We start from the raw sequence: 21,657 nt of genomic DNA on the forward strand, positions 1-21,657 counted from the left end.
CTTTCGTCTACCCCGGACTTGACTTTTTATGAGTAACTCGGCGAGTGTTTCTAGAAAAGCAGAGGACGCTTACCCTGCCGGTGCACCTGCTCCCAAATCTTAGCTCAGTTACTTTCGTTACTTTGTATGTATTATTTTTTTGTTTTGTGTTCTTATTTGTGTGTGTCTGTTTCCTGTGTCTGGTCTTTGTCCCTGGATTACATTCTTTCGATTTCCGCCATCTAGAATCTTGGTTTCCTTGATTACTCTTTCGATAGTGTTAAATCATGTATTTGTTTGTGTGTGTCTTCACATTTTTGTTCGTTTACCGCTCAACAATTTATTGTATATTAGTCTCACTTGACTGCTGAAATCTGTCTTTTTTTGTCATGCTTATTTGATTATGCATTTTGTTTAATTTTTTTTTTTAATATTTTTAGTTGTATCTCTTGATTATGAGTTACTTTAATACAATAGCTTTCATTGCATGCATATATATATTATTTTGATATTACTATACATAGCTATTGTATACTTCTTTTCTTTCATTTAATCGCGAATTGTATATTAGAACATAAAAAAGTCCCTTATGACAAGGCAAAGTGGACAAATATGAGCATTTTCTAATATTAAAATATGATTTTTTAATATTACAAATTCATTTTCTAATATTACAAATTAGATTTGTTATATCACAAAACACTTTTTTAATATTAAAAAAAATCACTTTTTAATATTAAAAATTCAATTGAATTTCTAATATTAAAAAACTATTTTTGTATATTAGAAATTGATTTTCTAATATTATAAAATGGATTTGTCGTATTCAATGACGATTTTTTAATATTAGAAAATCATTTTGTAATATTAAAAAATGTGACTGATTTTCTAATATTACAAATTTATTTTCTAATATTACAAATTCATTTTTTAATATTACAAATTCAATTTGTAATATTACAAAATGTGTGATATTTTATAATATTACTAAATCAGGAATTTATAATATTAGTAAATGAATTTCTAATATTAAAAATTCATTTTCTAATATTATAAAATATTGATTTTTGCCCACTGGCTTGCTATAGTCCCTGATTTATTTAAGAGAATTTTTATAAATTATGCAATTAATCATTTTGATATACTATCAATAAAATGTTTGAAATGAAACCAACTAAATGCAAAACTAAATTAAGGGCGTTACATTCTCTGACCAAAATTTAGCACATATATTAAAATATACAAGGAATCAATTTGATGTTGCTTGCGCCGAAACAGACAGTAATTAGCGCGGACGTCGTCGAAGACATCTTAAGGTTATATTTACGTCATAACAACACGATTTGGGACTCTCGGGTTTTACCTTTCATTCGGATGTACACATGAATTGTAGTCGAATCGTCGAAGATGGAGGCGAAGGCGAAACACGATTTTACTGCAACTGCAGATGATGAACTAAGTTTTCGCCGCGGAGATGTACTTAAGGTTGTTCAAGAAGTGACGCAATATAAAGTCCACGTTTGTGTCTCATGAAAATACATTAACTGCTGTCAATTTGCTAATATCAATAGATCATTTTCGGATTTCAAACCAAAACAAAACACAACAAACAATTTTTTTTAATTAGGCGTGATGAATGTTACAATCACCTTTTCTTGTGATATGTCATTTCATCATACATAACAGGAAGACAATCAAACAAATGTTCTGTTTCCATTTCTTGTCTGTGAATGCGACCAATATTTGTCTGATTTTTCTTGACCCTGCAACCATACTTTTTAGGCAGTGGCTGCTCGTCCACTCGTCCATGCATTCATGGACGGGTAGCCTCTTCAGGCTAATCGTCCACACATCCAGTTTGATTCCGTAACAAATGGAATTGGGACTGAAACGCACATATACGTTAGAAATGAGGAAATTGTGAGAAATTTATTTTTATACAAATAAATACAAATACAATAAAAGTTTTTAAATCATATCTGATGTAACAAATATCAATTAAAAGTCTTTCAGAATTAAGACAAAATATACATTTAACAATCTTGAAAGACTATATTAAAGTTTGCACATCTAGAAAGATTGCTTTGGCACATGATTCAGTCACATTTTAAATCATAATGCTGCCATTCCAGACAGTAATCACAAGCTAGTAAGTCTTGGTCAGACAATTTATCCTTACACTTGAAACATGTCCGTTTACACAGGTCAACCCTTCTTTGTAGAAACTAAAATTTGAAGAACATCCCATGGGTTAGCGCTGAAGTACTTTATAACACGTGGGATATTTACATTTTTGTCCAAGATTTTAATACAAATTTAAAAAAAGTCTAGTAAAGACTATGCATCGACTTAAGCACCAGTCATCATAACTTCTGTGACTTGTTCTGTCTCTGACCATCATAAAATCCGTCCATTTTCAAGCACCGGGGCTTGCTTCCACCATCAAGTATGCAGTCCTACTATAGTATATAACAAATAGAAAACCTCAGTTTATTAAATGTGAACGCAATTAATAGTCGTACATTTATGGATAAGTTTTTAACAATATTTCTGTAACAAATCATTCAATGCGTGGAGGAGGAGCCACAGTGGAATTTTTCTGCCTGTAAACATCCCACAGCTAAATTCAGTTGAAGATTTTTAACTTGCAGATTTTTAAGGATGGCTGCAGGGTCAGAGGAAATTCGAACTAACTAAGTTCAAATAAATGTTTAAATCAAGTAATTATTACATCTGTTTAGACGGAAGTAATTATGTGACTTTATATTAAGTACCAGTATCATAAAATATAATATGTGTATTATTTCAGATATTGAGTTTTGATGAAGATCAGAATTGGTTTAAGGCTGAAATGAATGGACAGCAAGGTTTTGTACCTCATAACTATATTGAAATGAAACCACATTCGTAAGTTTTCTGTTTTTAAACTTTGAAATGGTTTGTAATAATATAGGTGTGTGAGCTACACTGTAAAGTTGTCATGACCAGATAATGTAAATATATATCGCATTAAATTTAACCTAATAAAATTGACCTAACAATCTTTTTTTTTAATTTTTTTATCACATTACTCATATCTAACTTCATGAATTGGCTTTATACAGTTTTTGTGCTACTAGGATTGCTTATAGGTTTATACAATCTATTTTCAGTGCAAGAAGAAATATTTCACACATTATAAAGGACTTGTGTGAAGAAATAAAACTTGTAATTTTTGGTCAGTCTCAAACGCCCATTAGGAATATGGTGACTTGGACCTGGTATTGTTTCTGTAAGACAGTCTAGTACATTTTTGTAGGTCAATGGCTATAGTATCTACTATAGCTAAAGAGGAAGTATTGTAATACACAATCCTCACAATTGAATCTTGAGTGGGTTCATTTACCAAAAGGTCATAAGTAATTGAATGAACAATGTTGACAGTCTGAAACAAGATATTTATTGGCATATTAAGTACAAGCTATCCTAACACACTGGTGGCTGCATGTGTAGGTGAAATTAAATGGTCATTAGAATTGACAACTGCTTTAACTTGAAAGACTGCATCCAAAGGAGTTGTATACAGTACCTTTTTTATGAACTTCTGTTTTACTGTACAACAGTATTTTTTAGGTGATGCAAAATAGAAACTTTTGTAACATATTTCTTAGCTTATAAACATTTGATGTATTGGTTTTGCTTGATGATTTGTCTCCCCTTTCAAGGTTCCTTGTTTTTTTCCTTTCTGTTACTCAAAAGTTCATAGATTCATTTTTTGTAATGGTATACATGAAGTTCTTTAATGCACAAGTTGGACAAAAATGGTTGAGTGAAGGTAATGCATACATGAATGCTCAAAGTTTGTGCTGACAAACATGATTGGGATGCAGGTCTGGGCATGTTATGGTCTTGGTCAAAATTTATATTAGAATGCTAATGTTCTAGAATTTATGACTCACTACTTCTCATTCATTTGCCAATATTTTTCTTTGATGATTAGTATCTTTGAAAGATAGGGGGAAAAATCATGATTTTATGCTTATTTCACCAGATCAAAGTTCAACAGATTAAATTGAAAGTTGCATGTTAAGTAAAATAAATTGCCAAATGCAACTTGCTTATAAGAAGACATTGAACTTACCTTACAGCAATGGAAGACTTTGTAAATACTTTATATCTTGACTGGATTAGTTTGGATCATTGCAGGTGGTTTGTTGGTAAAGTGACTCGTTGCCAAGCAGAGGAAAGATTGTTAAAAAGAACAGGCGCTGGTCTTTCTCAACCTGATGGTGCTTTTCTAGTCCGTATGAGTGAAAGTGCTCCTGGAGAATTCTCAATATCAGTAAAGTAAATATCATGATAGGAACAGACATTTAAGTTATTTTAGATGCCTCTAACTTAAGTATAGTCTCTCCCTGTATCATATCAATCTATTTTCATTTAAAACCCTATTTTCTTTAAAGTAAGAAGTTAATTTTAGATGTACATTCATTTGATCCCTAATTCTTTTGTTGATGTCCATCCCACCTTACTTGGGGAATTAGTCAATCAAGGAATTTTGATGAAACATTTTAGGAAGGCTGAGCATCATATTTAGATGCACATGAAGGAGTATTATAATTGCTTTAGGACTCCAAAACTCCCAATTAAGGTTTTTACATTTAACTCCATTCAAAGATTAGGTATTATCTTTTGGAACTTTTTTTGGTCACATTTCTAGTTTATTTAGTTAAATCTAGATTGACTTATGATTTATTGGTTAATCAGAATAAAATGGAAATATGCAAAATATCCTATTAAGTTGATGATTATAGGTATAATTAACCGAGGGAAATAGAGTTCGGGGTTTGTAAAAGTCATTTTGCAGTTGAATAAGAATCATCCAGTCTGTCATATCAAAATCTGATGAGCACAATTTATTCTAAGGGTGTCATTGATTTACTGGTTGCTGTCAGCAAGGGGACTTAATTCAACTTCAGTGACTTTCATTTTAAGTCTTTAGATCATGTAGGCAAAATTCCCCCTAATTGTTTTAATGAATAAAATATGATGACATTTTTTAAGGATGGTTGTGTATTATTTGTAAATTTGCATGATGATTGATGGCTATTTTATGGCTTTCAGAATGGGGTGATTTTCAAACAGAGTTTTAAATGTTTTGATTCAAATAAAGCAGTAGGTGTCCTCTGTCAGGACTTGAGCACAGTATTTTCACTTGATATTGTTTTTTATTCAGCCAAAAATACTTTCTATGTTTATTGACAAATAATATTTTAGTTTTATTTGAGTGAATTCAGAAATATAATTGGATGCAAGTATTGCTATTTTCTAAATATACTACATTGTACAAAGTTATACAAATAAGGAAAGTAAATGTCAAAATTATTTTACTTGCATGTGTTATAGAGAAGTAAGTCACTTGCTTTAATCCTTGTGAAACATTTGAAGCATTTTAAATAGTCTTGAATGCAACATATCATTGGAGCCTCCTGTTTGTCTTATTTGATTATCTCCCTTGATGTGTGTCTAATATCAAAATTTAACTTTTTAGATCAAATTTATTAACAATGAATCAATAAAGTAATTATATGTCACTAAATGATTACTTTTGTATAAAAATTTGAATATAACTTGGAAAAGTATGCAATAGTAAGTAAAATTTTGAAAACATTTATATATATTTATAGTGTATGATTGATACTAGAATATAACTAATAATTGCTTATAAATAATTATTGCTTTATGACGACAGACGCCAAGTGATGCGCATATATGACCTAAGAGTCTGTATCGCTCACCTAAGTTATTAATCTTTGAACTGGCTTATAGCCAGAAAATATCTACTCATGCAATAGTACCTGGGATTTGGTTGGGCAAAGAGGACTAGACTGACTGCCATGAACTCCTTGTAACACTTGAGGTAATGCATTACAATAACAAGCAGTATGGCTTTCCCCTGGTGGAATAATACTGAAATAGTCCAGTAGACCTCATGCATAGATATAAAAATAACAATTTGGTGGGGTGGTGGTTGGGATATATGGATCACACATGATATTCCAGCACTAAAGTATGTACTACAGAATTAGATATATATCCAAAACTACCTGTTGATGTATTTTTAGATTTAAGGACAGTATACAACATTTCAAGGTGCTACGTGATGGACAAGGAAAATATTACTTGTGGTGTGTAAAATTTAACTCTGTAAATGAAATTATTGAATATCATCGAACAAATTCAGTCAGTCGGACACAAACAATTGTTCTTCACGATCTTATGATGGTAAGTAGGTAATATAGCTGGTACAAGTGATCATTGCTGACAAAGCTTATATAGTCACATGATGCATATTATTAAACTGAACATTTTATGCAACTGAATCAGTTGCATGCAACATAACCTATTACATATTAAAAGTGCTGAAAGAGTTAGATTTTCCATATTTGATGACATAAAGTTGAAGCTAATTTAATAGCCTATAGGCTCCAATTTGATGTCATCTGACTGTTCTGATAACCTAGTTAATAGCCTATAAGCTCCAATTTGATGTTATCTGACTGTTCTGATAACCTAGTTTAAGTTCCTGGATTGCAGGACAGAGCAGAATATCTTAAGTTACTTTATGCATTCATATCCATAGATATGAAGACTTTTACACCTAAATTACTTAAGTACACCCTGAGGCACAAAATGATTTTTTTAGAATCTGTTGAAATGTATTGTTTCTACATTATTTATAGGAGAGAACTGTAGTAGCCATGTATGATTTTAAGCCTGAGGATCCAACAGAACTTGGATTTAAGAAAGGTGATGTTATTGTTGTATTAGACTATGTAGATGAGAATTGGTGGAATGGAAGATTGGACAACAGAGAAGGCTTGTTTCCTGCAGCATATGTTAAAGAACAGTGATTGAGCCAGTTTTGTACCCATCAGTGTGCCATTATACTTGTGTTTTCTGTTCATAGGGCTATTTAAAAGATGATCAGCCCATTGTGTTCTTGAAAATTTCACCTATTTTTGTTAGCCAAGAAAAAAGATCTGTGCCTACATGCAGTTTTGTTTGGTTTTTAATCACAACTAGCAGATTTTTTTTTAGATTAGATTTAAATCAGTACTGCACAACCACAGGAAAAAACCTAGATATTTTGTCTTGGCTCTGTTTGACACAGCAATAATGTTGTGATAAAAAATGTCTTTCAAATTTTGCAATTTTAACTTAGTATGCACCTATTTCATTTGTATATTTTGAAAAATGTCTTTTTACAAATATTTCAGATAAATCTTTTTTATATTGTGTCTGAAACTAAACCACTACACGTGTTAACAATAAAATGATTTATGTATTGACCTTTACACTTGCTACATGATATATTCATTTAAGGTTCTTCATATAAATGGTAAGGATAATAAAAATCAAATTAAAAGACTATTAGTTATTTCTAAATTTGAAATGGACTGGATCTTTTTAATGATGATTGATATGAAATATTTTAATGATAAAAGTAAATAATGATCTTCAGTGTGCTGCACCTTATCACTTGTAGTTTTCTTTTAATAAAAGCAAATGTTCACTGATATGGTGTTGCATTCATACACATTTAAAAATATTGTTATATTTTATTCATGTAAGTTAAGATGCATACTTCTTTTTAATTCGATGATGATCTCTATAAACTTAAAATATTCAAAGTATTCTCACTGCCAGTAGATATTGGTAATACATCTAGATTTTTCTAAATCATTATTATTTTATACAGTGCTTTGTTGTTCTTTTTTTCTTGGTAACATTGTGTTAAAGCTATGACGATGTAACATTTCATTGAAAGAAGATTTCCTGGTTTTCATCAGTCATTGTTGATTAGCAATTACTTTTGCTGCTAATTAATGTCAATTAAAATGTAGCTGTGTATATTTATAGTTAGAATTGGCAACTTTATCCTTTCTCTTTTGCCTTTATACCAAAAAACTATAGTGATTTCCAATGATAATGTTGCTCCAACTGTGACGTCACCAAAGAACAAAATAAAAAGTTTTTAATGTCTTGACAGAACATTATATATCACCCTATTGGGTTTACTGTGATATTTTCAGTCTTGACTTAAAAACTGCCATTTTTCTGTTTATAATTGATAGTAATTTATCATTTTTTTCCCAGTGAAATAGATTTGATGTTTTCACAAAATGAAAGAACACTTTTTATTATTTCCCTCTTTCATTCAGCTTGTGTTCACATTTGATGTTGTATTCACAGGCAAATAAACAAAATACACTTCACAGAAAAATCAAGGAAATTATTTTAATTGTGAACTGCTTGTGTTAGGAACTCTGGTTATTAAAGGTGATAAATCATAGAGTTCTGTTTAACTGACTTGTTAGAAAGAAAGAATAATTAAGGATTTTTTTCAAATCTTTGACCTGGTTATGTGAAATAAGCAAGTTGAAGGCAGTTTACACTTCAAGAACTGTAAAATATTTTAGGAACAAGCATTAAACTGTCCCAAACTTGGTTATGAGAGCATAACTTAGTCAAAAATTAAAGTCTTAAACTTTATGTTCTGTTAACAGTAAATAAGAGTATGAATTTGATGTGTTTGTATAATGCTATATGTATATTAGAAATAAATGTACACTAGACATGTTGGTACAAACTGAATCTTTGTATCATTTTCAAAAACTTTTCAAACAAAAATTATTTTAAATGACTGCATAATACTAAGCATATCATGACGTTCCCAAAAATGGTTCAGAGAAGTGAACTCAAAGTGAAAGTAGACTTTGAATTGATTTAAAATTAAAATATGCAATTAAAAAAAAAATAAAATAAAATGAATTATTTACAACATGTAGATATGGTACTCTGAATAATTTTTTTTTTTTTTTTAAGTTTACCAATCCTATCTCACCCCTTTCCACTGTTGTCCATTTTTCAATGCCTAAACAACGGTTGTAGGTTGTGCCCAACTTGTATTATTTATATGATGGAAGACACTGGTTTTGTGTTGGTTAGTTGAGGTTATGGGTGTAAAATTGAGACACGGATAGCAATGTTAATATTTTTTTATGGTATGGAGTATGAATAGGAAGGTAAGTGTAAGTACATATGTACTAGGCTATAATATGTAGTTACTATAGTTACCTATTGACAATGTCTGTTCAGATTGATAATCGCTTTATTTATTTCCCTTAAGGAACCCCTTGCATTGACCAAAGTCTTCTTGTAATGACCAAATTAATATTATTTTTTATTATGTAAATACATACATATTTATATAGTAGTTATTTTATCCATTGATACGTGAGGGGTTCAAGCTTTAAAAACTCTTAATTTAAAAACTGTTAATATATAAAATGACAAGAATAAGTTATATATAATAATATAGTAGTTTTCACAATTTTCATATTAGACAAATAAGTGTATCTTGGACAAGTTGAATAGTACCAGCAAAATTATTTTCAACACTAGGACACACTAATCCTTTTTTAAACAGTTTTTATAATAAAAGAGATACTAATATTTCCACTTGACAAAACCCAACAAAACTGATACATTAAGGGATATTATGTTTCCTTACTCATTAACTTGATCTGAGCAGTATTTCATCATTTGTTTTCCAACTTTAGTTTTTGAATTGTTTGGGGTATTAACATAAAAAAGGCAAAAGGTTAGTGGGGGGGAGGAGTTGAATGTGCTGTAGGGCAGTGATTGAGTTTCGAGTAAAGATCTGAGAAGCATTGCTCTTTAAATCTATATGTCCTAAATAAATTAAGTTTCAATTTTAATTAAATACCCATTACATATTGAAATAATTGTTAAGTTTTTTTAGTTGTGGCTCTGTATTTCAGTTCTATATTCCTCAACTTAAATTGTATATTCTAATAGTACTTTGTTATGAAATTTCATGTTTTGTCCATACAATGATCTTGTAAAACAGAGGATTTGTCTCTAAGCTGTACGTAAAATACCAATATGATATTTTATAATTGTTTCATGTTATGTAAATACAGATCATTTAGTTTTTATGATACTTTATTGCCCAGAATTATACGTGTATAGTTTACCTGATTTTTATGTAAATGTATTGTAATTTCAATGATACTGACAGATCTTGTTCCTATTGATAAATGTCGTAGGAAATTTTTTTATGGCTATTAGATTTATAAATTTTTAAAAATAATTTTATATGCTTCCATTGTTGCTCTTTCTTCCAAAAATTTTAATATGGTCAGAAATGGTTTATAAAACATGTGATGTACATTTTTTGTATTTTTTGGCGATTCTACTATTCTAACAGTATGCAATATAAGTCCTCATGTGGCCTTTTTATTAATGAAATTTAGGTTATGCGTTTTTCAATTCCTTCTTTACATTTTAACACATTTAAAAAAAAAGACCTCATTTGGTGTTACTTTGATGTAAGCATGATGAAATCACCTCATTCTTGTTAATTGCTACCCAATTTTCAAGAGAACTGATTTTTTTTTGTTACCATGTGACTCTTAATATTTAAGACTGCTTCTAAATTCAGAATTTATTTAACATGATGTAATCATGAAATTACTTTTGAATGTCAATTTGACGAGTTGATTAGAATATAAATAGAATTATGTTTTATGCAGGCAGAGGTCTTCTAAGTATTTACACATATAACATTAAAAGATTGCATTTTATGTTAAAAAACAGACTGTGATAATAGTTTTTAATCAGTGCTTGTGACTTTCAGTCAGCACATATAGGTGGTTGGAAAGTTTAATTGTACTGACGTACTTGGCCTCTGGTTTAATCCATATTTAGTGTGATTCTTTGAATTTTAAACATAATTTATTTGTTCAAATTTTCAAATGGTCACCAACCACACAGATTAAAAATTGAAAGTGCTATGAGGTATGCCAGTTACTTAGTATGTACAAATATTGAAAATTCAAGTATATATTGCTTAAAGTTGTGCTATATCTACTCTGTTATGTATTCTGACATAACATATAAATTTAAACATAGTTACCTCCCTTGTAGTTGTTTATATTAGGATTTTTATGATTGTTTTAACTACATCAATGATATGCTCACATTTGTATAGAGCCATATGAGCTCATGCCATCACTAGGTGTCTGTCATTGTTAGTTGTTGGTTAACAGATTTTTGTAGATCATCTCAGATTTTATATGGCAAAATTAACTAACAACATACATCATTTATTATTATTGCGAATACTATTCATAGATGAATCAGGTCTCATTAAATAGCCATAATGTGTTTTAAATGACCAAAGTTTGATTTCACTAAGCCACAAGAACTAATGCTTTGGAACTTTCGAGAAATTTCTAGGCAATGACAAAAAGAAACATCTACCAGAAGTAACAATTCAATAGCTCCTGTGGTGGTTTAGATCCTTTTTATGCCAAGAAAACTACATGTAAATGGAAAATCACTAATTTGTAAATATGCCTGATATTGTATATGTATTTATTTTTTGGTGTGCTATTCAGGCTAGGAGGAGCCTCTTGTTGAATAAACCTTGCCAGATGAATTTATGTATATGCAAATGAGTGTTGTGATAGAAGTTCAGTGATACCAGCATAAGAACCAATATTTTTAGATTTATTACTGCATAGTTATCTGTATGGTTGTTGCTTACAAAATATATTTTTTAATGATCTTTCCAGAATTGAAATTTTAGTGATGTGTATTGCTAATTTTTTATTTCTGATTCTTTCTATTTTTTCAATGAATCCTATCTTTATTGTTCAGGCTATATACAAAATATATAATCATTAACAGTACTTTACATTATCAAATCAAGATATGTTTTGATGAATAAATGTATCTCACCAGTTTTAACATAGCCTTTTTTTGCTGATTTCTAATTAATAGAGAATGAGTCAACTGTTTTCCTTGAGTATGACGTCTTTAATGTAAAAAAAATGTGAATTTAACAAATAAGTGAACAGTATATGATTTACCCATATCTTTATCTTTGTCTATTTTTAATGAGTCTGTTCTATCTGTTAATGTTAATTGTTATTGTATATATCGTTTTGTCTCCGAGTGACTTGGGTGCTTTAATGTTGATGAATTTTAACATCATGCAAGGTATAACTTCTAGTCAGTTGAACATTCTGATATTCATCTGAAAATCAGAATTTTTAAAAAATATATGATCAATCTGATTAAAGTCATCTGATTTAAACTGCTGTTTATGGCATTGCGTGTAGTAATCGGAGCCAAACAAATAGCTGATTTTAATCAGATTGATCTTTGCTAAATTCTTTACAACCCTGTCAGTAATTTTAATTCTTTTATCATAATTCTTAATTTGGATTTCTACTCTACTCAATTTTCATCAAAGATGACCAAATGTAAAGGGCTAACCATATTTAACTGCACAACTATTTTTTTTCTGTTACTTGTATGTGTGGTAGTGGTCTAACTCAATTCATTTGGTAAAGTTTAATAACAGATGAATCATATGATGGAAAAAAATGAATATTAGTTCATGACTATGGGTTTCATGATTTAAGGCAGTTTTGTTTCTTCATGGTGTTTGAATGGGACTAAGACTTATAATTGCCCCTTCCCTGAAAACCATGAAGTATTTAACCAAGCAGTTTGTGCTGTTTTCTGCCAGATTTATACTTTTGCATTTCATGCCATACAGACGTTAATGTAAATATGTGTATACCTGTTTGCTTTTCTCTGTAATGATTACAGTAGCTTGTAATAAAATAAAATACAAATGGAGTTACTTTATTTAGTAGTAGTTGTACCCTGTACTATGGTGACTTTACTCCAGTGCAGTATCCCTCATGTAGACATTTCATTCAGTCAATGCATGTAGGTTCAAACAATTCCCCCTTCTTCTTTCTGTTCAGATGAACTTTTCAGAATCTTTTGTTTTACCTGATGGTAAGAAGCAAATCTTGTAGCTTCTCGACTGTCTGTCTGTCTTTCAACGGTCACCATATTTGTGTAATCTGTAACTCAGAAGGTATGAAACAAATATTCAAACTCTGCACTGTGTTTATATACATACTAAGATGTGTGCCTTCTATTATTGACAATTTTGATTAACTTCCTGCTTTTCGTCATTATTTTTTCTCTATGTTGTGGACAGCACCTACATTCTGAAATCTGTGACTCAAAAAAAGTATTTGACCAAAATTATTTGATCTTTGGACAGTATCTATACACATATTGAAGATGTTTATCTCTTATTATGGACATATCTGGTTGATCGTTTTCCTACATTTAAGCATGTTGAACTTAGTTTTTTTTTTCAGCAGTATATGCTTTTATTAGTAAATTTTTTAAAAGAAATTTATAACCCACACTTTTTTTTAACTTGGTTAGTGTCAATATACATTTTGAAAATACTTACAATGCTGACAAGTATATGATGGTGATGCAGGTCCAGACATGTATGGGTCCTGTTTCTGTAAATAAAATTAAAAAATAGGCGATGTGGCTCGATTGCCAATTGGACAGTCGTACAACATGTACATGTACCATGTAACGAACAATTAAACTTCTACAGGTCACCATCCAGTCTTCAATGGTGGGCAAAATTCATACCATAAATTCAGCTGTTGAAGGCCCCAAAACAAATAAAATGAAAATATTCATAAAAGACGAAAATCGATCTCCTAATTTGTAGGGGGAAAAAACGCAAAACGGATAACAACAACAACAAAAAAAACGACAACCACTGGACTGCAGGTTCCTAGCTTGGGACATGCCTTCATAATGAAAGCTGAAACTCTCATTAGCTGATAAAAAGGTTTCACGGAAAGTAAAATGGAGTGTTAGAGATTCAGCAAACAGTGACTGAGTGGCACAAACTACTAAGCAGCAAGTCGTATTTTATTTAAATTGGTCATGTAAGTTCAACACGACGAATTCTCGCTCCCTATTGTCAATTTTCCTTTCGTCTGTGACAACATCCCTACATTATCTGCGTATGGAGTTTTCATGGCACAACTTGTACGTTATGCGTGAGCTTCCCATAACTATGTAGACTTTATCCAATTTGGCTTCTGGTACAAGGTTAAGTAGCTACAAGATTGAAGTCGTCATTACATAAGTTTTATGGTCGTCATCATAAACTCGTGGATCGTTACGATGTACCTACCGGCACCATGAGAACCGATTTGTTAACCGTGTCATAATTTTACTTTCCTCTTGCGTCTACCCCGGACTCGACATTTTGTGAGCAACTCGGCAGATGTTTCTACAAAAGCAGAGGACGCTTACCCTGCCGGTGCACCTTGTCCACGTTACCAGTTTTTTAGTGGAGTCCGAGTTGTTCATTTACATTTGTTTCTTTGTGCGTGTTCTTTTTGGTTATTTCATATTATTTAACCTATATAGTCTTTATCCTAGCTTGGATTGGTCCACTTGATTACACTTCAACATATGACCACTGCAGAAACAACATAAATAAGTGGCCACTGTAACATCAGCAAATTTAATTAGTATCAGAATTCATTAATATCCTGGATAATAAAAGAATAGAACCATTTAAACAAAAGTTACAGTTTACAGTTTAAATAATCCAAACTTTAACACACAGTCCTTGTATTTAACATGTATCTGTTATCAACAAATCACTCACGTATCACATGAACAAACGTAGATGTGTATAATTTCTTACGATCGACAGTAAAGAAAGAAATTATTGTATTAACGGTTCCACACGAATGAGTTGTAATTCAGGTATTATATTATTACACAGCAATTTCTTTCTTTACTGGTCACGTGACCACGCTCTCGGACCCACGTTGGATCTGGGAGTAGGCCAGATCGTCAACAGAGCAGCCCAGCCGCTTGTAGGACATACTCTGACTGAGTTCTTCGGTCAGGTATCCCGAAGGCTGAGCTCCGCTACCTCCAACTACTAAAAAGACATTTACTAACAGAATCCCCGCAAGGGGCGATCATGCGAGATCCGTAAGGATAGTCAAGACCGTAAAACCCCCCCATTCATCATAAGGAGCTTTTGACCAAATATAAAACAAAAACATAACATAAAACAAGACAAGGACATATACATACAAAGCAATACATACAATCAAGCACAAAATAAGCATAGCATGCACTAATTAAAACATTAATATAGCAGAGAAATAAACGTAAAAGTATGTAAACATGCAGAAACTAAATCCAATGCAGAAGTACTATTATTCAGGCAGAGGCCAAACAAAACGTATAGCTGAAAATAAACATGATATCTAAAAGAAAGTTACCTGCATGCAGAGCAGCGACATTCCGAACCATTCCAGGACTGAATTAGGCTCTTGAAATGAGAAAAAACTGTTTTCTGTCCTGAAATTTTTGGGAAGGCTGTTCCAGAGTGTTGCCGCAGCAACTTTAAAAGATTAATACCATATCTGCTTGACTTTACCTGAGGCACACCCAATAAGTTTACAAACCTGAAAGAATATTTAGGTTTTTGTACACTTACCAGATTTTTAGACATACAGGGGCAATATTATTGACAATTTTAACAGTTTCTAAAGCTATAGTTCTTATCCGTCTGATCTGCAATGAAGGCACACTAGCTTTGATGAGGAGTTCCTAGTAAGAGCTGTTATAGTCCTCATATACGAAACGAAGTGCTCTTTCTTGCACTTTTTCTATTGTTTTTTAAATTCTTTTCTGTACAAAAGTTCCAAGCCAAAGGGCAAAAATTGAAATTACTCAAAATAAAAGTATGAAATATAGTTAGTTTACTTAAACGATCCAAATAAGAGCCTAGCCTTTTTCATACATTCAGTTTCTGAGATGCCTACCTGCAGATCACACTGATATGATCATCAAAATTTAACTGATAATCAATCTCTATTCCTATAAAAAAAAAATAGTAATTTCACCGTTTTTTTGCAAGTGAGGACTGAATTTTGACGGAGGGATTTTTCTCAAATGTCTTTTCCCCCACTGCAAAAACTTGAAATTTATCAGGATTTGCCTGCATTTTATTAAACCGAAACCAATCAATCAAAATTTGAGATTCAAGAGTAGACATTAACTTATCAAAATAAGGGTTACAAAAAGACAACGTATTATCGTCTGCATAATTATATAGGCTCCCTTTTTCACAACATTTATTTTCCGGTTGTTTTACTTTCTAACCCACAACCGACAGGACAACAAAGTTCATTTTCTATTTAGATTATAATATTGAACTTATTTTGATTTTATTGGTTCCTTTCTTATATGAATATACAAGTCCGGGTATATCATTCGATGCGACTTCGGACACAGGTGTCCACCATATTATTGTTTTTTTTCCCTGGGCGGCGGGGTGGCTGATGATTATTCGGTACACTATTCCATCGGATCAAATTGATACAGGGAAGGTATATAAACGTATAGAAAGGTCTGAAAAATTCCCAACGATACATAGCCTAGCTGGCCGAGTGGTCTAGGGCGCTGGACTTAGTGTAGGCGGTGTTGCCATAGATGTCACATCGGTACACGTTCGAGTCCCGCGGAGGGAACGCCCAAAAATTTGCATCGCAAATTTGACAATTCTCACATCGTAGGGAATTTTTCAGACCTTTCTATATATATATATATATATATATATATATATATTAAATAATCGTCTAAATAGTAGTCAACAATCACTCTTACGGGGTGATGGTTGGTTAAAACAGTGCGAAACATAACAATAAATAAAATAAACGTCTAAATATGTTTAACATCACCAGAATATGGTAAAATTTAAATTGAATATTTCGGATAACTGATATCCTTCCTCAGCATAAAACTATATGAGGATAAAACTCACAAAACTTCACGAGCATAAAACTCACGAAGTTCAAGATCAACACAGATTCAGAAGCTGAATCGCGTACTCTGTGGGTGATTGTACTTTTATCAAAGGCTCACATAAGCAACTGATAAGGAGCCCGAATGAAAATAACAAAGAGGGTCTTTTTATCAAAGTTACAATAAACTGTGGAAAACAACTTAAACAAAAAAGTCCAAATATAGTAGTACGTCGTATTGATGTATAGCAAGTAGTGCTGTACCAGCCTTAGACCAAGAACTAAAAATGAATTATTTTTTCTCGTTAATTCCATGTGGAGACGTTGTTTGCAATTTCTTCATCCAAAAGCTTTTCCGAGATACTCTTTTACATTTTGACCAGTTTTTATTATGTTCTATGATCGTAACAACAATGTTGTGGAGATCCTCCTGGGTGTGTCTGGCGGATCTAAGATGGCGACTTAGAGGGAGGTCTGGTTTGCATTTGTAGTCACTGCGATGACCATTCATACGCCTGTTGAAAGGTTGTTCTGTTTCGCCAATGTACTGCATACCACATCGGCACTGGAGAAGGTATATGGTATTTTCGGTTATGAAAGTCACGTCGCAAAAAATGGCAAATTCCTTTCCAGTACAGTAGCTTTTAAACAAATGACCACGGAGTTCATCTAGTCTTTTGTTGGTGGTATCGTCAGAAGAACAAATACGCCGAATTCGAAGTGCCTGACTGTATGGTATGCTTTTAGTACAATGTTTTGGATGACAACTATTGGGAGATAAGTATTGGTGACTATCAGTTGGTTTGCTGTGAAGATCCATGTCAACATCATCGATGAATCGAAACCAAGAGAGGGGTTTCGATAAAGATGTTGAGATTATTTGATTTTCTAATTTACCCATAAAGATGTTAGCATACGAAGGAGCCATTTTCGTTTCCATAGCTGTACCATTGATTTGGAGGTAGTGTTCGTCGTTGAAAGTGAAGTTGTTACACTGCAAAACTAAAGTGAGTAAATTAACTAGGCAATCGGTAGCCGGGTCCAAAATATCTCGTGATTCCCAAGCTTCTCTGCAGGCTTCTATACCGTCATCGTGTGGGATATTAGTATAAAGTGAAGTGACATCAAGGGAGACCAGAAGTGTTTCGGGAGGTAAAGGATTCATTGATTCCATTTCCCTCAGATAGTCCGTGGTGCCTTTTAAATATGACGGGAGCTTTTGAAAAAGGGGTCGGAGATGGTAATCCACCAAATCATAATTTTTTTCGGTTGAGTGACTATTAGCAGAAACTATGGGTCACCCAGGGATATCTTTTTATAAAATCTTTCATCCGAAAGTTGACGCATAGCTTCTGAGATGTAGTTATTTTTATCCATAACTACTATGGCGCTGCCTTTGTCTGCTGGTTCTATAACTATATCGTGACGGTTTTTCAACGACTGTATCGTTTTGACTTTTTATTTTTTTTAAAATTGTTTTCCACAGTTCATTGTAACTTTGATAAAAAGACCCTCTTTGTTATTTTCATTCAGGCTCCTTATCAGTTGCTTATATGAGCCTTTGATAAAGGTACAATCACCCACAGCGTACGCGATTTGGCTCTGAATCTGTGTTGATCTTGAACTTTGTGAGTTTTATGCTCGTGAAGTTTTGTGAGTTTTATCCTCATATAGTTTTATGCTGAGGAAGGATATCAGTTATCCGAAATATTCAATTTAAATTTTACCATCTTCTGGTAATGTTAAACATATTTAGACGTTTATATATATATATACAACGTCTCAGAATGTGACGACTCTATTCTCTACACTGCTCCATCGGATCAAATTGATACAGGGAAGATAACGTAAACTTATAGAAGGGTCTGAAAAATTCCCAACGATGTTACAACGATGTTGTCGTTCCCTCCGCGGGACTCGAACTCGTACCGCTGTGACATCTATGGCAACACCGCCTGCATTAAGTCCAGCGGAGGGAACGACAAAAATTTGCTTCGCAAACTTGACAGTTCTAACATCGTTGGGAATTTTTCAGACCCTTCTATAAGTTTACGTTATCTTCCCTGTATCAATTTGATCCGATGGAGCAGTGTAGAGAATAGAGTCGTCACATTCTGAGACGTTGTATAATATTGATTTGTTGTGACATGCATCATTAATTTGATCCTCTATCCTACATAATAACACCTAGATGAACTGTCCTGTACTACCATGCATCGTGTACTAAGTTACAGCCCCAGATTAATCCTACGAGGAGGAATCACCCGGCCAGCGAAAGCTATATTTTATATAACCTAGCTGGCCGATTGGTCTAGGGCCCTGGACTTAGTGCAGGCGGTGTTGCCATAGATGTCACATCGGTACACGTTCGAGTCCCGCGGAGGGAACGACAAAAATTTGCTTGGCAAATTTGACAGTTCTAACATCGTTGGGAATTTTTCAGACCCTTCTATATATATATATACAAACGTCTCAAAATTTGACGACTCTAATCGCTACGCTGCTATATATATATATATATATATATATATATATATACAAACGTCTCAAAATTTGACGACTCTAATCGCTACGCTGCTCCATCGGATCAAATTGATACAGGAAAGATAGTTTAAGCGTAGAAGCAAATTTTAGGTCGTTCCCACCGTATGACTCGAACTTGTACCACCGTGGCATCTATGACAACACCGCCTGCATAAGGGTCCAGCGCTTTGACCACTCGGCCACTTAGGCTATATGAAAATTTAGCTTTCGCTGGCCGGGTCATTTTTCCTCGTAGGTTTAATCTAGGGCTGCAGTGTTATTTTTGTAGGACAAAGGATCAAATGAACGATATATAATTGGTTGTGTGTGCCTTTCATAAATATACAATCATATACTGTTTGATTCAGCTTCAGAATCTGTTTTGATCTTGAACTTTGTTAGTTTATGCTGAAGGATATCGGTTATCCGAAATATTCAATGTAAATTTTGCCATTATTTGGTGATGTTGAACATATTTATTATCTGTATTGATATTGTCCACTATATTCAAATTAACCTGTTAATAGTTTAAAATGAACTCCGGGGTCCACGATGTTCGCTGGGCTATCGGCAAAATGCATATATTTGCAGTTATTTATCCACATCAGAGACCTATATTTAATTACAGGACTATGTCCTTAATGAATAGTTAAGGAAATGCATCTAGTGTTATTAACTATTGTGGGTTTAATGTCCTTGACTACGCCTTCGGGTCTGGTACGGACTGTGGTACAACCTCCCCACGCAGGCCTCCTTTATGGGACTTGATCTTTCTGTAATCAAAATCAATTTTGTGTACACAAAATTGAATTCTGTCATAACAAAATCATATTTGCCGTACAAAAGTATGTTATTTGTTTATGACTTGTTTTATGATCACTTCAATTTTATAATGAAAAAGTTCATTTTTGTAGACAAAATTCAATTCAATTTTGTCAAATAGATATGCAAATATTGACTTATTTGCATAGAAAATCGACTTTTGTTACCTGATATGGAAAAAGTCAATTTTGTGAGACAAATTGAAAAATGTTGATTAAGTTAGTTAGCATCATGTGATTTTGTAATTAAAATTAATTTTTGTGGAAACAGAAGTGAAAATTTAACACAAAAGACAATTTTGTTGACTTTTGTGACACAAAAAATGACTATTGCGACACAAAAGTGAATTTTGTGTTTAACTGCATGCAAAAGTGATTTTTTTTATGACAATTAAATTTTATGAACACAAAATTGAATTTTGTTACAAAACTTAATTTTGTCATAATATTTCTCAGTTTTATTAACGGAAATTAACGGGTCATAGTTTTCCTTTCCTCGTTTGTCTACCCCGGACTTGACTTTTTATGAGCAACTCGGCGGGTGTTTCTAGAAAAGCAGAGGACGCTTACCCTACCGGTGCACCTGGTCCATGCTCCCAGTTTTTAGTGGAGTCCGAGTTGCTCATTTACTTTTGTTACTTTGTATGTATGATTTTAGTTACTTTATGTTGTTTGTTGTGTATGTCTGTTTTCCATGTCTGGTCTTTGTCCCTGGATTAAAGTCTTTTGATTGCCGCTATAACCTTGGTTCCCTTGATTACTCTTTGTATACAAATTCACAGAATCAAAACTAATTTGCAAACAAAACTGACTTTTGTTACCCAATATTCAAATTAGGTAACAAAAGTAAAGTCTATGATACAAAAATGAATTTTGTCCTGACAAAAGTAACTTTTGTCCACTGAAAGATTATGACAAAAATTAAATTTGTAGTATGTTATTAATTGTGTCAATCTGAACTCATTTTTGTGGTACAAATCTCACTTTTGTCTGTACAAAATTGAATTTTGAGTACGAAACCATAAGAGTCTCATCGGCGCCCCGTAAGTACTCGTTCATTAATCTGATTGGCCAGTTAAATATTAACAAAGGTTCCAGTTAAAGGTGAACGAACTCTGTTCGTAGGTTGATCCCAGTTTGTTCGTTTGCGATAAGTGAAGAAATTAACCAAATTGTGTGAATAAAACGCACTCCCAGATGAAATATGAAGACTTATCTAACTCTCTATTGTAAATATAGTGTAATGGGATGTATGTGCTAGTTTCTCTGTGAAAATGGCCAGTTAACACTCTGAAATCTGACTAAGAAAACAGCAATACCAATCTAACCATATAAGTAGTTTGATATTCTTTTATTAAATGATGGAAAATGTTCGCTGATGTATTCGCTTTTGTAGAATTTACGTGTCTATTTTAACTACCCATATTCAGACTAAATAACGTTATAAAGACACCCTGTTGTGTGGCACGTTCGTGCATTGGGCTCTTTAAATATAACGTTGCATAAATGAAAACTCTTTTAGAAGCAAATTATAAAACAGTGATGTATATCGCTTAATAAATGCATAACGCTAAATAACTTCAGAA

General features: G+C 32.5%; 1 protein-coding gene and 1 long non-coding RNA gene across 3 annotated transcripts; one reads left to right on the forward strand and one right to left on the reverse strand.

The window, feature by feature from the left end:
* Window positions 1-1,368: 1,368 nt before the first annotated feature.
* On the forward strand, window positions 1,369-8,789 carry LOC148618880 (growth factor receptor-bound protein 2-like). The gene is made up of 5 exons (XM_088578212.1): window positions 1,369-1,464; window positions 2,789-2,886; window positions 4,165-4,305; window positions 6,084-6,243; window positions 6,702-8,789. Exons 1-5 carry the CDS (start codon window positions 1,387-1,389, stop codon window positions 6,870-6,872), a joined length of 648 nt encoding a protein of 215 aa, XP_088434338.1. The 5' UTR covers window positions 1,369-1,386; the 3' UTR covers window positions 6,873-8,789.
* Window positions 8,790-12,188: 3,399 nt separating this feature from the next.
* Window positions 12,189-15,355, reverse strand: LOC148618881 (uncharacterized). Of its 2 annotated transcripts, none has more exons than XR_015921492.1 (3): window positions 15,201-15,355; window positions 13,337-13,391; window positions 12,189-12,932 (listed from the first exon to the last, which is right to left on the reverse strand). It is a non-coding gene; the product is annotated as an uncharacterized LOC148618881 (long non-coding RNA). The 2 variants fall into 2 exon arrangements; XR_015921493.1 differs by lacking the exon at window positions 15,201-15,355 and adding an exon at window positions 14,570-14,662.
* Between the last annotated feature and the right edge of the window lie 6,302 nt (window positions 15,356-21,657).

Source organism: Perna viridis, chromosome 4 (assembly GCF_037379345.1).
Source record: "Perna viridis isolate PV_CMFRI_1.1 ecotype Kerala chromosome 4, ASM3737934v1, whole genome shotgun sequence".
Classification (NCBI taxonomy): domain Eukaryota; kingdom Metazoa; phylum Mollusca; class Bivalvia; order Mytilida; family Mytilidae; genus Perna; species Perna viridis.